Source organism: Apium graveolens, chromosome 2 (genome assembly GCF_009905375.1).
Source record: "Apium graveolens cultivar Ventura chromosome 2, ASM990537v1, whole genome shotgun sequence".
Classification (NCBI taxonomy): Eukaryota; Viridiplantae; Streptophyta; class Magnoliopsida; order Apiales; family Apiaceae; genus Apium; species Apium graveolens.
Window position 1 is genome coordinate 91,968,301 of NC_133648.1, and position 19,486 is coordinate 91,987,786.

At 36.3% G+C, this 19,486-nt stretch overlaps 1 protein-coding gene and 2 non-coding genes across 3 annotated transcripts; all 3 read left to right on the forward strand.

Annotated features, from left to right (window-relative positions):
• Positions 1 to 8,587: 8,587 nt before the first annotated feature.
• Positions 8,588 to 8,694, forward strand: LOC141709173 (small nucleolar RNA R71). Its single transcript, XR_012569763.1, has one exon. It is a non-coding gene; the product is annotated as a small nucleolar RNA R71 (small nucleolar RNA).
• A 2,273-nt stretch (positions 8,695 to 10,967) lies between these two features.
• On the forward strand, positions 10,968 to 13,677 carry LOC141707652 (H/ACA ribonucleoprotein complex subunit 3-like protein). The gene is made up of 4 exons (XM_074510947.1): positions 10,968 to 11,145; positions 11,267 to 11,330; positions 11,928 to 11,970; positions 13,337 to 13,677. Exons 2-4 carry the CDS (start codon positions 11,277 to 11,279, stop codon positions 13,432 to 13,434), a joined length of 195 nt encoding a protein of 64 aa, XP_074367048.1. The 5' UTR covers positions 10,968 to 11,145; positions 11,267 to 11,276; the 3' UTR covers positions 13,435 to 13,677.
• On the forward strand, positions 12,611 to 12,745 carry LOC141709977 (small nucleolar RNA snoR74). Its single transcript, XR_012570524.1, has one exon. It is a non-coding gene; the product is annotated as a small nucleolar RNA snoR74 (small nucleolar RNA).
• Positions 13,678 to 19,486: the final 5,809 nt, after the last annotated feature.

The following is a 19,486-nucleotide window of genomic DNA, read 5'->3' on the forward strand; positions in this document are numbered from 1 at the left end:
AGTCTTATCACTAGAAACATGCATACCATTAAAATAAGCATACATCAAATTAAAAGCACAAGACATACAATTAGCAACACCACATGCTTTATAAGAGTGATTAACAGCAGGTAATTTATGCATGGTAGACATGGCATTTTTGTTATCCAACTCATGTATGTCTGAGTTAGTCTCAGTTGCTTTCATAACTTTGACTGGAACTTTCGACACACTTGACTCGGAAACAACCTTCTCATTGGCATGATCTTCAGCACGTATTTCTTCTTGAATAACAGAAGAGGTCGCATCAAATGGTTCAGCAATTGATGCTTTATAGAGGGGTTCATCAACACCCTTAAGCATATGTGGTACTTCCCTACCTTTAGCACAGACATGAGGAGGGGAGTTTATGCCTAATTCTCCAATAGCAGCATTGTAATCATAACCTATTCCAGATGTTTGATTAACAGCTTGCTTACTCTAGAACTCTTTAGCCTTCGAACAAGAATTGAAGTAGGCTCTAACCTTAGTCTCAAGACCGGTGATCTTGTATTTGAGAATAGTTTCGAGTTGTCTATAACAGTCAACTCTATTCTCTAGAAAAGATACTTGTTCTTTTAACTTGTCTTGATTAATGTGCACAAGTCTTAATTCATTGACCTCTTTCTCAAGGTCTTTGATCTGCTGACTTAATAGTTCATTATCACGATGAACACAATCTAAGGAACCTCCTAGATGATAAACTAATTCAACATCAGTAAATTTTACCTCTTTTTTTGACGATGAACCTTTTCCATCAATAGCCATAAGAGCAAGATTCTCATCTTCTTCATCTTCACTATCAGTATCATCCCAGCTTCTTCCCTTTGCCAGGTAAGCCCTTTCAGAGTTACTCTTCTGATTTGAATCATAAGAGTTCTTCCTTACTTGTTTTGGCTTCCTGCATTCTGTGGCAAAGTGTCCCAACTCATTGCAGTTATAACATCTAATGGTGCTCCGATCAACCATCCCTGTTTTGTATCCACCACTACTGGTGTTAGAGGATGAAGATCCACCTGTCTGGAATCTGTTGTAGTTAGACTTGTACTTGAACTTGGGATTTCTCTTGAATCTGACATTGGAGAATCTCTTGACAATTTGGGCTATTGACTCATCTTCCAATTGCTCCAGCTCTTCCAAGGAATAAAAATCATCACTGGATTGATTTTTAGTAGGAGGATCATATTCTGCTACTATCACATTTTCCTCAGCCTTGGAAAACTATACCATTCTCTCCGACTGTTGAGATTGTTGTTGTTGTTGACCTTTAGCTACATAGCTACATAGAGTCCCAATGGTCAGCAGTAGATGTGCTGACCATTCTATCTTTCCCATAGACTTCCTTCTGCTGAATCTGCTCCAACTCATAGGTTTTTAACACACCATAGAGTCTATCCAAAGAAATCTCACTCAGATCTTTAGCTTCTCTTATGGCAGTGATTCTATGTTCAAGATGAGTTGGCAGTGGTAAAAGGAACTTTTTATTGACCTCCCTGATTGAATAATATTTTCCATTTATGTTCAGGTTGTTGATCAATGCATTGTACCTCTCAAACACTTCAGTAATTCCTTCTCCTGGATTGGATTTAAAATGTTCATACTCAGAGGTTAGGATCTCCAACTTGTTCTCCCTAACTTCCTCTGTACCTTCATTAATCACCTCAATAGTTTCCCAGATGTGTTTGGAATTTTTACAGTTCATCACATGTCTGTTCATCAAGGGATCGAGGGAATCAACTAAAATTAACTGAAGGCTGGCATCCAAGGAGGCTTCTTCTTTTTCAGCAGGAGAAAAATCCTCAGGCTCTTTTGGATAGGTTCTAGCTTTGGTAATCACAACATCATCTTCTATCACCTCTGGTTCAATAACCATCGGAGTTTTTGGACCCTTCTTTAACAAGTTCAGATATTTGGGATTTGCAACTTGTAAAAACAAGAGCATCTTCTTCTTCCACATGATATAATTTTCTTTATCAAATAGTGGAATTTTAACGGTTCCAACTTTTTGTGAAGTCATTATGAATTTTTGAATAAATAAAAATTTAAGGAGTTGAAAAATCATGAAAGTCTAGGATCTTGATTTGTTCGTTAATCAGAAGGCTCTGATACCAATTGTTAGGTCCCAATGTGTTTGTAGAAGGGGGGTTGAATACAAACAGTACCAAATAATCGAATAAAATGCGGAATAAAAATTGAAACAAAATTCAAGTTAAATAAGAATATTATTAAACTTGAAAGGTGTTACAACAACGATATCGATTACAAGGAATTAATCTCAAATTAATTATCACAAATCTAGAATAAATTCAACATGAACTTTTTCTATTTTTGCAATAAAAAGATTCAAATGCTAAACGTAATTTGAGATTAAGTTCTAGGGATTTTGATCCGCTAGATAGTTACACAAGAACAAGAGAATGATTTCTAGTTGATTGGATTTAACTTTACAAACTAGAAATGTGATCTTGAATTTAGCAGATGAAAAATAAAATGTTTTCTGCCGCTGCTTTTCTTTCTGTGTTCTTGGTTGTTGGATAATTATTAATGTATGCTGCTTCTGTTCTTTTTAAATCAATCAAAAGACTCTCATTTAACTGACAAGACAATCCTGAGCTCAGCAAGATAATCGGTAGGACTATTGATTGTACTAGCAAGACAATCTGATTGAACTACAATGACTTTCGGTATGACAATCAGTTGAACTAGCAAGACAAACTCCTTCCCAGTAGAACTTTCGGTATGACTATTGAAATGACTTGGCATGACAATCCAGATTGTCATGCTAGTTCATTTTCAATTGTCTTGCTGATTTTAAGACTGTTTTTAATCCAATTAAACTTCTGAAAATTCTTAATATTAATTCTGAATTAATTAATCAATTAATTCAATTAATAAATAAATTAATCTTTGCAGATATAATTTATTTTCTTAAGTAAATTATATGACTTAATTAATTAATAGAGAATTAATACTAATCCTGAGTAGCAACCATTCTTCTGAAAATCTTCTGAAAATCACTGAGAATTATGAATCAATTCCACCACTTCAATGTTGACACTCGATGTACTGTCTGGTTCATGAGTGACTAACTTCCGTGACGTTTCTTCATGTCTTGACTTTGATTTCAGATTAAATCCTTGTAATTTTTTGATACCCTGACGAGATCTCTGTCACTTGATTAAATCCACGACCTTGATTTATATCACTGAGGCTTGATCAATTTCTTGAACTTCTTCCAGTGAATTAATTCCTCAAGTCTGTAGATGAATCTTGTTCTGAATCCTTTGACAGATGTTACTTTGCGAGATCTCTTTTGACGATAGATCCACTATTTACTTATTACATTCGTATTTGAGTTGAGTTAAATCCTCGAATATACAAATAGGCTATGACATATGCCTTACATTGCCCCATCTGCACAGCATCTTGTTGAGCACTTGATTAAAGCTGATGAGATCTTAATTACTGATGATTTCAAAAAATAGCTTAGAGTCACTGCATTGAGTACTAAACATCTACAAGGTCTTCATTCTACCACTCATGTAGAGTTACATAAGATTCAGGAAGAATTCATTTAGCAAGAACAAGTTCAGAAGATTGACAAGAAAAAATTCTTCCAACCTACCTTTGACAGAGTTGCTTATATTGAGAAGACTCAAGAGAAACAACAAGCTCAGATTGATGATATTCTGAAAAATCAAGCTTCTCAGCAATCTCAACTTAATGAAATCCAAGCCTCAGTGGAATTGCTTGTCTCTCTTCTCTTGCCTGCTGATGCCAAAAAGGGGGAGAAAGTTATTATGTCCAAATGCAAAACTGATAAGACACTGAAGGGGAAGGATGATGAAAAGGATGACCAAGGAAACTCTGGAATGGGTAGAGGTCATAGTCAAGGTACAAGTTTTTCATCAAGAAAAGCTGAAATCACAAGTCACAGGACAAGTTCTGATACTGGAAAAAGAATTAGTTCTGCTACTGGTAAAAGGATAAGTTCTGATGAACTTTTAGATCTTGATGAAGAAATGTCAAGACAGTTATTTCTTCAGGAAAATCCAGGAATGGACTTGGAGAGTTTAATGGAAGAAGAAGCCAGACTTAAATCAGAGCAAGTCACATCTAAATCTGAAGCTTCTGGTAAAAAGACACTTCCAAAACTCAAAGGCATTGTGATAAAAGAAAGGACAAATACTGAAGCAACATTGGCTAAATCACAACCACAGGTAGATCCAAGATCCAAGATCCATGGGTAAAGAAAAAGTTGGTGAACCTATCAAGGTTTATGTGCCTCCTGAGAATGAAGAAATCACTGATGAAAAGGATGATCTTGCTCTGACTTCAAGAAAAGTTTCTAAGACAACCTCTGACATGGCTCAAGTTGTTCAGAGTCAAGAGACAGTAACTTCTAATATTTCGAAGAAGCAAGTAACCTCTGACATAGCTCAAGTTAACTTGATATCAGAAGATAAATCAAGGAAACTCCTACCAGGATTCACTAAAGCGAAACAGACTCAACCTTTGAAGACTGCTGCAAGTGGTTTTGAAGCAAGAGTAGTTACTGGAAAGGAAGCAAGAGATAAAACTGGATTGGGAAGTGTTGATGAAAGAAGAATACAGAACACTACCAATGATCCAACTTCCTTGAGTGAACCAGGTATTGGAGCAACTCCTGAGAGATTGAATCAACTGGAATCTGTACAAATGGTTTACCATACCTACTTGAAAGAACACATCTTATTGTACTTCATGACAGATGGTAGGGTTTATCATATAAGGCAAAATGCCATTCCATTAAAGTATTTTGAAGAACTGGAGCATGTACTATTCTTACTTCAAGTGAATGACAGATTAACGGAAACTGCTGCAAACTATTTGAAGGATCGGATTCAGAGACAGAAAAGGCTTTATTATGTTAAGTCTGACAACACATATCTTCCAAAGTACAGAGATCACAAGGGTGATATAGTTGAAATGAAGCCCAACACTGCTAAGATTATAACTACCTTTCTGGGTTACAGGGCTGTGGAATTCAATCTTGAGTCTGATAAAGCATATTTGATCAGACTGGATCAGGAAATAAGAAAAGCTAAGATTAATGATCTCAGGTCTGCAATCTTTCAAATTGTTGAAGATACTGCAGAGCTTAAAGATGCTAAAAGGAGGATGATTGATGAACTTAGATATGCTGAGAAATGTTTGTTGAAGAACTATCTCAGAACAACTCTTGACATCAGAGAGATCAGAAGATGAATCCAAGTCAAGATCTACAACTACTTAAATTCTGATATTTGTACAGACTGAAGTTGTTATCAGAAATTAAAGATTGGTAAAGCTTTAAGGACTGTAAGTTGTAGTTATCTAGTCTAATTCTCATGCATTTGTACTTAATGTTTTTGACATCATCAAATATCTGTTAAACTTGTATATTATGCTAATTTACAAGTTAGGGGAGATTGTTAGATATATTTGATAATGTCATGGCTAATATGATTTATGTTTAATTTTCAGATCTTACTTAAACAGGATAAATCAGTACTTACTGGAAGTCAGGACTTAAGGATATCAGTACTTATATTATCAGGAGATAATCATCAGAAGATGGATATCAGAACTTAAGTATTGAAGGACGTTCAGATAAGGACAACAGCTGATTAAAGGAAAGAAGATCGAGACAAACATAAGAAGAGATATGCATGAAGAAGGAATTCTATGAAGAATAGAATACTTGGAAGAAAAGATATCTGATTGATATATTTTAGGAAGCAGAATTATATTCCATATCAATTAGTGATTATCTTGTAACTGTGTAGTATATAAACACAGACATAGGGTTTACACTATAAGTGTTATCATATTCGAGAAGATTATTCATTGTAACCCTAGCAGCTCTTGTGATATTTGTTCATCACTGAGAGGTAACAGTTCCATACTGTAACAGAGTTTATTATTTCAATAAAGTTTGTTTTCTGTTACTTGAGTTATTAAAGTTCGATTTGATTATACTTTACACTGTATTCACCCCCTCTACAGTGTGTGTGTGACCTAACATGCATCTCTGAAATGTGGTCGGCGCTCCACATAACCCAAAAGAAACCCTTCTAAAGGCGAAAGTACCAAATGGACAAGTAAAAGTCGTCTTCTCCTGATCTTCTAGAGCAATGCAAATTTGATTATAGCCCGAATAGCCATCCAGAAGACAGTAGTACTCATGCCCAGCTAGTCTGTTAAATATTTTATCAATAAACGGTAGAGGAAAGTGATCTTTTCTTGTGGCCTTGTTCAGCTTCCTGTAATCCATGCAAACTCTCCACCCCGTGACTGTTCGAGTAGGAATGAGCCCATTCTTCTCATTAGCAACGACTGTGATACCTCCTTTCTTTGGTACACACTGAACTAGACTCACCCAAGAACTGTCAGAAATGGATAGATGATCCCTACATCCAGCCACTTAAGAATTTCCTTCTTCAAAACCTCTTTCATGATCGGATTTAGCCTTCTCTGTTGCTCAACAGTAGGCTTGCTTCCTTCCTCTAGCAGAATTTTGTCCATGCAAAACGAAGGGCTGATTCCCTTGATATCTGCTATAGTCCAACCAATTGCCGATTTGAATTCTCTAAAAATTCTCAAGAGCTTCTCCTCGTCGCTACCTGAAAGGTCAGATGCAATAATAACAGATAAAGTAGATGCATCACCTAAAAACGCATACCTCAAATGTTCAGGTAAAGGCTTAAGCTTAAGAGTAGGAGCTTCCTCAATAGATGGCTTGAGGCATTTAGGAGCTTTGTTCAGGTCCTCCATTCCAAGAGATTCAAAAGGCATATCAATCTTCCTCTTCCAGGGAGAAGGATTCATAAATTTCAACTGCTCATCCCCTTCATCATCTTCACTATCGGAATTCCCCAACAAGGCCTTCTCTAAGGCATCAGACCTTAGTAATTGATCAAGTTCTGAAGTAACCATAGAATCAACCAACTCCACCTTTAAGCACTCCTCATTTTCCGAAGGGAACTTCATCGCATTGAACACATTAAAAATGACATCCAGATCCAACACTCGCATGGTGACCTCACCTTTCTGCACATCAATCAAGGTTCGGCCAGTCGCCAAGAAAGGTCTTCCCAAGATTATGGGAATCTTCTTATCCTCCTCGAAATCAAGAATTACAAAATCAGTAGGGAAGATGAGTTTATCCACCTTGACCAAGACATCCTCCACAATACCTCGCGGGTATGTAATAGAACGGCCGGCCAACTGCAAAGTCATATAAGTTGGCTTTGGATCAGGCAAGTCCAACTTCTTAAAGATTGACAAGGGCATCAGATTGATGCTAGCTCCCAAGTCACATAGACACTTGTTAAATGACATCTTTCCAATTGTGCAGGGAATATTGAAGCTTCCAGGATCTTTAAGCTTCGGAGGCAATTTCTGTTGCAGCACAATACTGTATTCCTCCGTGAGAGCAACGGTCTCTAAGTCATCAAGCTTCACCTTCCTAGAAAGAATACCTTTCATAAACTTCGCATAACTAGAAATTTGTTCAAGAGCTTCAGCGAAAGGTATGTTGATGTAAAGTTTCTTGAACACTTCCAGAAACTTCTCAAACTGCTTATCCAGCTTTTTCTTCTGCAACCTCTTAGGAAAAGGAGGTGGAGGATAGATCTGTTTCTCCCCTGTATTACCCTCAGGAGGAGTATGCTCAACAGCAGTCTTCCTTGGTTCCACTTCTACTTCCTTTTGCACTTCTTCTTCTTCTGCCTCAACTTCAGAATCTGGAGTCTTAGCTTTTTCAGGATTTGCAAACTTACCAGACCTCAGTATAATTGTTTTAACATGCTCCTTAGCTTCCTTCTTGCTTGGCACTTCAATATCGCTCGGAAGTATGTCAGGTTGACGATTCAGTAATGCATTAGAAATTTGCCCAATCTGGTTCTCCAAGGTCTTGATGGATACAACTTGGCTCTTGCACATAAGCCTCAACTCCTCCAATTCAGATTTTTCATTAGCTTGCGGTAACTGCTGAAGTTGAAGTTGTTGTCTAGGGGCATATTATGGTTGCTAAAAACCAGGAGGGTTATAATGCTTTGCTGTATATGGCTGATAAGATTGTTGTACCGCATTCTAATTGTTACTCCAGCTGAAGTTAAGATGATTGCGGTTATTTGGATGATAAGTGGCTGGAGCTTGTTGCTATGATCTCTGAAAGTTACTCACAAATTGAGCTGATTCTCTAAAAATAACACACTGCTCAATTTCATGTACCCCCGCACAAAGTTCACAAACACTAGTGATTTGATTAACTCCATAATTAGCCAAAGAGTCCGCTTTCATCGTCAAAACTTAAAGTTGAGCAGCTATATCAGTAGCTGTATCCACTTTTAGAATTCCTGTTTCTTTGCCTTGCAACATTCTTTGCGTAGAATTCTGGTATTCATTAGCTGCCATAAGCTCAATCAACTCATAAGTTTCATTATAGCTTTTGGCCCATAAGGCTCCACCAGATGCTGCATCGAGCATAGGTCTAGATTGTGCGCCCAAACCATTGTAGAAATAGTTTATAATCATCCATTCAGGCATGCCATGATGTGGGCACTTCCTTAGCATCTCCTTATATCGATCCCAAGCCTCACACAGAGATTCTCCAGTTTGCTGTGCAAACTGAGTAAGAGCATTCCTGATTGCAGCAGTCTTCGCCATAGGAAAGAATTTAGTGAGAAACTTTTGAGCAAGATCCTCCCATTTGGTGATAGACCCTAGTGGTAGAGAATGTAACCAGCACTTTGCTTAATCCCTCAGAGAGAATGGGAAGAGTCGCAGCTTGATAGCATCTTCAGTCACCCCATTGAACTTGAAAGTGTCGCAGATCTCAATAAAATCCCTGATGTGTATTTTGGGGTCTTCTGTAGGAGAACCCCCAAACTGAATTGAGTTCTGTATCATCTGAATCGTGCTCGACTTGATCACAAAAGTGTTAGCCGAGATAGCTGATCTGATGATGCTCGACTGAATATCATTGATCTTATACTGAGAATAGTCCATCAGAGCCTTAAGAATTTCTGCTTGATCTCCCATCACTACTAAAGCTGGTTCCTCGACTTTCTCTTCGTCCTCAAAAACTTCCCTTCGAATCACTACAGCTTCTTTCTCGGCTTGATTTAGAGTTCTCTTACGAGCCCGCGAATGCGTATGCATACACGCTCGCTAGAATACCCGAAACACGACAAGGAAAAGAGTAGGTAAGCAACAATGTCCGAGTCAATGAACTTTTACGATCACTGATGACAAACATATAAACTAAAAGTTAACACCGTGTCCCCGGCAGCGGCGCCAAAAACTTGTTAGTCGCTAAGAACGCGCTAATAATTCACGCAAGTATACGCGAACGCAAGTAATATAGAATTAATTCTAGTTCATTCCCACAGAGACTGGTTAGATTAACTTTGTGATTTATGCACTTATGCAACAATGATATGGCTATTATTCAATGTTAAGACGAATAACAATTTGGGTTTTTATCATACTACGATTAACTATTGAGAATAATATTAAAGAACATTAACTAAGAGATTAAAAAGAGTTGAATAATATATGACACAAACATGGAATTCTAACTTCATTAAATACTTCATTCAATAGCCTTTTCGTTCTTAACCTTAGCATGTAATGGTGATGACACTAATCAGATAACACGAAACTGATAAACGCCAACTTTCGTTGTATGAATACCATACTACCAGACATCCACAAAAGAGATAGAAGCTGAATAGACGCCAATTATATTGAGACCCTATATGTCTATAGAATTTGACAACATAACACTTTAATGCACAAGTTATCTATCGTGATTATATAGGGCAAGTAAGATGGTTAAAATTACCTACGAATCATGCATAACAATAACACACGAACCTATGCTAGCATGACAAGTTCTAAATCCCTAAATTCACTGTCGCTTAATTAAGAATTAACACGCTATCTTATAAGTTCGCGACGCTCATAAGATGAATAAGCACAACCAATACTAGGTTATCATACAATCACCACACACTAAGGTACCGAAACAAATTAACTAAAGAAATCCATAAATAAATCCGCTAGAACCCGACGATAACGATTAGCCCATAATCAGACTCATCATCAACGTGGGTTCCGATGAAAACATGGTATAATAAACGTAATATTTATACTAAATAAATAATAAACCAAGTACGAAACAAGGGTATAGTTTCACGAATAAGAAAACTAGCATCCAAAGTTACAACTTAGAATAAAGAATCACAAATATAAACTAGATATTCTTCGTCTTCGTTGAATTGCGCTAAAACGGTCTTCTTACGCCTTCTCCTTGTGCTCTGGTACGTCTTCTTATGAAAAACGACCTTTATTTAGGTATATATAGCAGCCCATGTATAGTAAAAGTCCTCTAATCAGAAGCCCATAAGAATCAGGATTTAAATTTCCCAACCCGGCGGCGCGCGACCGCGCTGTGTCTCTGTACTTCGGGTGCGGCTGCGCGCTGTGACAGCGCGGGCGCGCTGGCCTTCTGGTGAAAATTCCATTTTCTTCTTTTCTTACTGCAATGAGTTGGTCTTCACGAGCTTTATTCCTTGGACACCATCCTAACACCATATTAGCATAAAATCAATGCTAATTCACCTGAATTCCGGATTAATGCCTGAAATGCAAAAATACTAGAAAACATATTAAAACACCAACAACTTGAGTACAAATACACCAATTCAAAGTTTAATGAAGCGTTATAAAGTATCATAAATACCACTCAACACCTTTCACGTGCCATACAGAAACCCTTGACCAAACAATTATGTTCATCTAACATCTCCAACAACGACTGTACAATATCTTCATCCACGGTATCGCTTCGTCCGTTAACGGCGTTTATTCTGTTATTTACTTCATCTTTCGGTGAAAGTATACACTAACGTCATAGACCCTCAGCCCATATCCATCGAATACAGAATAGGTGAAGAAGTCCGGTAAAGCCCAATGACCCAAAAATGGGCCATTAAGACTCATAATAAACGGGTATAAACCTAAACCAAATTAGAACCCCTGTGCTAAAACCCTAAAAATCTTCTAGCATTCAACCACTCTCTCCTCCATTTTCTTCAGGTAATCGCACCTTCTTCACCATTGTTTCTCAATTAAACAAAATTTTTACGTTTAATTAGTATCTGTAACTTATATACAAAGTGTATAAAAATCTGATCTTGAATTGTTTGATTGTCAATAGAGTTCAAAAGATGTATCTTCAATTTTATATCAATGACAACGGTGACAAAGTTTACACTACCAAGGTCTGTTCCTTTATTTCCCTAATTCTTGAGTTTTATTTACTATCTGGTTTATTAATTTTTTTTTTATTTTGTATGTTTGTTTATTATTAAAAGCATCTGTTTATTGAGCCTCTAATGTTTGAATGTTTTCCGGGTTGTATAGGCTGAAATTTGTTTCTAAGGAAGAAGGAATAGCTTTTATCTTGTATTCTCGAGTATTTCTTTCTGCATTTTTTAATTTGATTTCGTATTTTTACATGAGGTTGACCTATGGTGAAGGTTGTGTAAATATAGCTGTGTCATGTGTGTGTTTAATTGCCAGTTGATAGAGAATCTTGTATTGTACTGTGAGCTGTGAGCTTGCTATTTTAGGATTTTATTGTTTTAGATTTTTGACAAAGTACACGGGGGATATTGTATGCCGAAGATTATTTGTCTGTGTGTGTTAATTGCAATTTGGAATATTTTCTTGATTTGTCATGTAAACTTAGTATTCACAGATTGTCGGTGATTAATTCATATTTGCATAAAAATAATTTGTATGATGATTTTAGGTTTACTTTACTGTTTTCTATGTTCTGCTCCCTCCGTTTTTTTGATAATATTTTAATAATGCAGAAAGAAACACCACTCGGGTTGGCCACAGAATCTGCTCATCCAGGTAGCATGTTACAAACTTTTAAGTACATTTGTTGTATTCAGTGTAGTGAGAGGTTTTTTTTTGGGGCGGGGGGTTATGATGAAATTTACATTGACTTATACAGAGATCCTGAAAACCGTGGTCATAGTTAAGACGTTAGAAGACAGAGTGTAGACGAGGGCAGTAATGAATATTGGTAATATTGAATACAATGTTGGGCAAACTACAAAATGTTAGTTTGAAGTAGATAGGGTAAATAGTTGATGTTTATAATTTCACCAAGCTGAAAGTGTTTTACTTGTCTTAAAAGTATAACCTGATGAAAAAAGCAGTGCCCCGTTACCTTTGTGAATGGGACACTCGTTAAATTCAGGAAAAATGACTACATTTGTTGTATTCAGTGTAGTGAGAGGTTTTTTTTTGGGGCGGGGGGTTATGATGAAATTTACATTGACTTATACAGAGATCCTGAAAACCATGGTCATAGTTAAGACGTTAGAAGACAGAGTGTAGACGAGGGCAGTAATGAATATTGGTAATATTGAATACAATGTTGGACAAATTACAAAATGTTAGTTTGAAGTAGATAGGCTAAATAGTTGCTGTTTATAATTTCACCAAGCTGAAAGTGTTTTACTTGTCTTAAAAGTATAACCTGATGAAAAAAGCAGTGCCCCGTTACCTTTGTGAATGAATGGGACACTCGTTAAATTCAGAAAAAGTGACTCGTGAATCGTTATTGGGTGAACCTCTGTTATATTAAGTGGCTGAAGGTTCAGTAAATGATTCAACAGTAGAAAAGTTAAAAACACTTTAGATTTAAACAATTATCGTAAGTCTAGTTGTCTGCTAGTATAAGTTATAATATAAGTTTGTACGACTGCAATAAATATTATGGATCATGAAGAGAGATACAAAATCAAAAGTGTTATATTCTTTGTTTTCTAGCTGTATAATATTTTGTTATCACATGCTAGCATAAAAGCAGAAATTTTAGAAATTTTCTAGCTGTTCAACTTATTTTATAAGAATATCTGGTTAATTTAAATACCAAAAATGTTGAAGTACTTAAAGTCTACACAGTTAAATCTTCTAATAGGTCTGTACAAATGGTATTTACCAACTCTAGAAACTTTTTGCAGTAAGTTTGTTGACATAGAATATTATCACTTACAATTCTGGTCAAGAAGATAATCATTAAAGTTAATATCAACAGAGCTTGTACTTGTGTTACCGGGACAAGTTGGTAGAAACAAGTCTATATTTGAGTGCTTGTCTGGTACCTTACCAAATTTTCCTTGGTGGCAGTGTTCATTAACATTAAGAAATGAACACTGGTGTACTTTTAAAAAAGCATTGTATTGACCATTGCATTTGTTTTCTTCAGCTCGTTTCTCTCCTGATGACAAGTACTCGAGACAAAGAGTTCTTCTGAAGAAGAGATTTGGATTGTTGCCAACCCAGAAGCCTGCACCGAAATACTAAGAATTTCACTTGCTTTGCATTAGTGAGTGTTCATTAATGTGTAACAATGTGTCTGTAGCCATTCCATTCTGCTTTTGCTTTAGCTGTATAACTAGTGACAGGGTATCCAAGTGAATTTGGGCCACTGGCCAAATTTTAAACTGCAGTGTAGCTAGATATATAAAAGTTGAAAGGCTTGCCAGCCGATCTTTGACATTGTAATATTTTTATGGCTATCAATTCTAATGCATTCAACTCCTTAAATATAGTCCCAATTCAAAAGAGCTCCTTGTGGCCTTTGTATTGGCCTTCCTGTTGCAACAATAATTTTTTTTTTCTTTTAAGAAGAAAAAAATATGAGAATGTTAATTAGGAACATTTACATGCTCTGAGATGCTCATATCATTCTTTAAAAATATTATTGATCAACATTTCACGGTGGCTTTATGATTTTACATTGGAAACTGTCGATTCTATTCATCATCTCTGATTTAAAGAGTTTTTGTTATGTCAATTTTATCAGGGCTTGTGTTTTTCATTTGTGTATCGCACAAATTGAATAATGCTTTGATTATAATATGCTCATTTCCCATGTTACGCTTGATACATTTCTTGTTCTCTAGGGGAATTGATCAATTAATACTTGCAGTCGTTACCAGATATTAAAAGAGAAAGGGTATCCATTGAACTGCAATCTCTTAGAAAGTTGACACACTTGCAGACTCGGAAGCTGTATTACAGATTAATACAGGATGTTCCAGTTATGGGAATAAGATGCGTTGTTTTGTATTTCATGTTGTATATTTTGCCTTCTTAATTTAGTCGTCAAACTGTTGTTACTGGTGGTCTGTTATTGATTCAAATTCGCTGTCCACTTCTGAAGTACAAAAAATTAAGAAGCATCACATATACTCAATATGTTGTTACATGCAATTTGGTGCCCCCAAAAATTTGTTATCGAATACCAGAGAGACTTTTATTGGTGGCAGCACAGAAATTGAAATATACACATTTATCGGAACATCATGAGTTACACCATAAGCCGGTGAGTACGTGTGCATTATTACTGAAGCTCCAAGCAGGAGTTCTTTCAGTTGTTAGAACCTATTGTAATCTGTTCTTGTATCTGCGCTGGTTTTTGCATTTGTTTATGTATTTATAACCAGCCAAAACTGTTGTGCTATAAGTTTTTCGATCCTAAACATATAGAATGTGATCGGAGAAACCTCTGGGTTGACTTGTGCAGCATTGCATCTATTACTTTTGGTAAACCATGTTGTTGTGGAGGTGATTTTAATGTTATTTTGGACATAGATGGATAATCCCATCTATCATAAGTTGGATAGTATTGTTGTAAACGGTGACTGGTTGAATCGTGTCCCTATGTCGTTTGCTCAGTTTCTGCCTCGTCTTCTATCTGATCAAATAAAATCATTTCCATTCAGGACAAGGATGGGCAGGACTCATTTTGGGCACGCGAATGTGGCGGCAGTAGCTATCAAATACTTTGCTCGGTCATGAATGTTAGAATATATATTCGTAATTTAGCTCGTAACAGTTTATTATATAAATATTGAGACATGTATTCTGATTATTAGTATTATAATAAAACCCTAGTTCTTTATTTTGTCTTTCAACTTTTATCATCACATGTCTCCAATTTTATCATCTTTTATATCTTTGTATTCTACCGCATCTTTGTCCATTATGACTGCTGATGGTTCTCCCATGTTATTGGAAGGCGTTGGTTCTTTTATCACACCTAACGTGTCCCTATCTGATGTATATTATGTTCTCAATCTTAAGATGAATTTGATTTCTGTGAGTCAGTTATGTGCATCTGGATACTTACTCTTATTCTCTTCTTCCACTTGTTGTGTTCAGGACCCAAGATCTCAGAAAGTGATTGGGATAGGTCGTAGGTAAGGGGGACTCTATGTTTTGGATGAACTGAAAGTCTCGAATGTTGGAGCTTCTACTGTTGATTTATCATCTTTTCGTTTGAGTAATTCTTCGTCAGATTTTTATCTTTGGCATTCTCGTTTTAGCCATGTGTCTGCCCCTCGTTTACAGTATATGGTTTCTACAGGAGTTTTAGGACATTTAAAAACTCATGATATTTCTGATTGTAGTGGTTGTAAACTGGCTAAATTTGCTGCTTTGTCATTCTATAAAAGTGTTTCTTTTATCGCTGCACCTTTTGATGTTATTCATTCTGATGTGTGGGGACCTTCACCTGTACCTACAAAGGGGGGTTCTAGATATTATGTGTCCTTTATTGATGATTATACTCGATTTACATGGGTTTATATTATGAAACATAGATATGATTTTCTTGATATATACAAGGAATTTCGTGCTCTTGTACATACTCAACATTCTGCTGTTATTAAATGTTTTCGTTGTGATTTGAGGGGTGAATACACTTCTAATGAATTTTTCCAGTTACTTGCTTCTGATAGTACTATACGTCAAACCTCGTGTATAGATACGCCTCAGCAAAATGGAGTTGCTGAAAGAAAATATCGTCATATTGTAGAAACAACTCGCTTCTTCTTGTTGTCCGCTCAGGTTCCTAGTGTGTTTGGGGGGAAGCAGTTCTTACTACGACCTATGTGATTAACATGATTCCTACTTCTCATAATTCAGGTTTGTCTCCCTTTCGGAAATTATATGGAGATGTTCCAGACTATTCCTCGTTGCGTATTTTTGGTTCCACTTGTTTTGTCCTTCTCCCACATGTAGAGCATACAAAATTAACTCATAAATCTGCTTTGTGTGTTTTCTTGGGTTATGGTATCAGTCAGAAAGGATATCGTTGTTTTGATCCTGCTAGACAAAAGTTATATGTTTCTCGTCATGTTGTGTTTCTTGAGCATATTCCATATTTTTCTGTCCCTGCTAGTTCCCATAATATGACACATGCAGATCTCATTCGTATTGATCCTTTTGACTCGGATGTTGAGGAAACTTTGCCCACAACTCCTAGTACTTCAGTTCCTGAGACATCTTAGACTCCCCCATCTTCGCCCCCGTCTACGACTACTCAATCCTCTCCAGAGATTTTGGATCCTCCTCCTCCCACTCGTCAATCTACTCGTATTCGTAAGTCCACTTGACTTCCTGATTTTTCTTATTCATCTTATTCTCCTTAATTTTCCTCATTTGTTACATCTATTCACGGTTTATCTGAACCTGTTTCCTATAGAGATGCTGTTCGTGATCCTCTTTGGCAGGCAGCTATGGCTGAGGAACTTACTGCTTTACATCAGACACATACGTGGGACTTGGTTCTCTTACCACCAGGGAAACATGTTATTCGTTGTCGTTGGGTCTATAAAATTAAGACCAAATCTGATGGTTCCGTTGAGCGCTATAAGGCTCGGCTTGTTGCTAAAGGCTATTCTCAGGAGTACGGTTTGGATTATGAGGAGACCTTTGCACCTGTTGCAAAGATGACGACGGTTCGTACTGTAATTGCAGTTGCTTCAGTTTCCAAATGGAACATATTTTAGTTAGATGTTAAAAATGCTTTCTTGTATGGTGATCTACATGAGGAAGTTTATATGACACCTCCTCCTAGTTTTCCTCATCGGCCTGTTTATGTTTGTCGACTTCGTAAGTCACTATATGGTCTACAACAGGCATCTCGTTGTTGGTTTGAGAAATTTGCCACTGTACTTATTTCACTCGGTTTTCATTCTAGTCATCATGATTCTGCTTTATTTGTTCGGTGTACAAGTGCAGGTCGTATTATCTTGGCTTTGTATGTTGATGATATGATTATTACTGGTGATGATTGTGTCGGTATTGAGTCGTTAAAATAGGAGTTGGCTCGTTGTTTCGCTATGAAAGACTTAGGTTTGCTTCGTTATTTTTGGGGATCGAGGTTGCTACTTCATCACAGGGTTATCTTTTAACACAGTCTAAATATATTGCTGATTTATTTGATCGTGCTCGCCTTACTGATAATAAGATTATGGATATTCCTCTTGAGATGAATGTTCAATATTCATCATCTGATGGTCTTCCTTTGGCGGATCCTACTTTATATCGTACTATTGTGGGTAGTTTTGTTTATCTCACTGTTACTCGTCCAGATATTACACATGTTGTTCATGTTGTTAGACAGTTCGTCACTTTTCCTACTACTGTGCATTAGGGAGATGTTCATCGTATTCTCAGATACCTTCGAGGGACTCAGTTTCAGAGTCTATTATTTCCTTCTACTTCATTTTTAGAGTTGCGTGCTTATAGTGATGCTGATTGGGCTGGAGATCTAGAGGATCGCAAGTCTACTACTGGTTTTTGTATTTTTCTTGGTGATTCTTTAATTTCATGGAAAAGTAAGAAATAAGATGTTGTTTCTCGTTCATCTTCGGAAGCTGAGTATCGTGCAATGGCTTCTACTACTTGTGAGGTTGTTTGGTTACGTTGGTTGCTTGCAGATTTGGGTATTAAGCTTACGCATCCTACTCCGCTATATTGCGATAATAAGAGTGCAGTTTATATTGCTCGTAATTCTGTTTTTCATGAATGCACTAAACATATTGAGATTGATTGTCATGTTACCCGTCATCACTTGCATCAGGGTACTATCACCTTACCTTATGTCTCTTCTTCACTTCAGATTGCAGATATTTTTACCAAAGCTCATTCGATTTAGTGCTTCCGGTTCTTGTCTGACAAACTCTCAATGCTTAATGGTGCAGTATCGTGAGTTTGAGGGGGGATTTTAGAATATATATTTATTATATATTATTAGTGATATATTATATTAAGGGTGTTTTCGTAATTTAGCTTGTAACAGTTTATTATATAAACATTGAGACATGTATCCTGATTATTAGTATTATAATAAAACCCTAGTTCTTTATTTTGTCTCTCAACTTTTATCAATGAAAATGCTGTTTGTGACATCCCTGCTAATATCTGTTTGCTCCACTCTCTTTAAACATCACTGCTAATGAACTATTTAATACTATTAAAGGTACTAGCTTACGGCCCGTGCGATGCACGGGTCTTGATTAATATTTATATATTTTTATTTCTAATTTATATAATTTTATTAAAATTCTATAAGAAAATAAATACTAGATAATGATTATATTATTATGCTTTTATTGTGTATAATTCTAAGTTAAGTTTAAATAGTATATCATTGATGAAATCTTATTCATAAATAATAATGTAAATATTTGTTGTTGGTGAGATTCGAACCTCAAAACTTATATGCATTTTTATAAATAATAATATAAATATTTGTTGTTAACGTTATTCGAACCTGAGAACTTATATGTATCTTTATAGTAATAATATATATGTTTGTTTTTGACGGGATTCGAACCTGAGAACTTGTGAAGTGTATTTTTTAGTATTTAAATCTGACGGCTTTTATTATTTGATGAAGAAGATCCGACGGTCGTGATGGAAAGGGATAACCAAAATGAGGGGTTAACCAAACTACAAATTATACCCTATTCCGGTTATTATAGTATAGTATAGTATAGATAGTATAGACAACCAAATCCAAGTCACGCGGTCCCTACGATTATACGGTAGAGTTCTTTCTCTCAACCTGGAGTATATATAGTTGGAAATGACGTTGTGAAAAGCATTCTCTATTTTCTTTTTTGCGCTGAAGTTGCCAAAGTTTTTCAAGGCACGACCCTTGCTTTAGTTCCTAAAACGAATGCTGCTACTAGTATGAACCCATTGCTTGTTGCAGTTTTCTTTACAAAGTTATTGCTAAAATTCTAGTAAATCAGTTAAAGTCAGTTCTTGGTGGTTTAATTTCTCCAAATCAAGCTCCGTTTGTCCCAGTCGTTTAATGGGGGGTAATATTTTTCTTGCCCAAGCTTTGTGCAGGGACTACCATTTAGATAAAGGTCCTCCCAGGTGCACAGTTTAGATACATTTTTTGGTTAAAAGCGGTCTGGCACCCTGCTATCCCGACATGTCCTTTTCTTCTATGGCTAACGTTCAAAAGCCGTTTGCTGATAAGGATCTGATAAGCTTTATAGAGTAAGCTCTTGAAGATATTGTTACTGAACTCTAAGAACACACAGTGAGA

What these genes read in the sequence shown, in the direction of transcription:
- LOC141707652 (XM_074510947.1), top strand. Translation starts at nt 11,277, where the DNA reads ATGTATCTTCAATTTTATATCAATGACAACGGTGACAAAGTTTACACT. An exon ending in ACAAAGTTTACACTACCAAG is followed by an intron (nt 11,331 to 11,927) that starts GTCTGTTCCTTT and finishes TTAATAATGCAG; the next exon opens with AAAGAAACACCACTCGGGTT. An exon ending in CACAGAATCTGCTCATCCAG is followed by an intron (nt 11,971 to 13,336) that starts GTAGCATGTTAC and finishes TGTTTTCTTCAG; the next exon opens with CTCGTTTCTCTCCTGATGAC.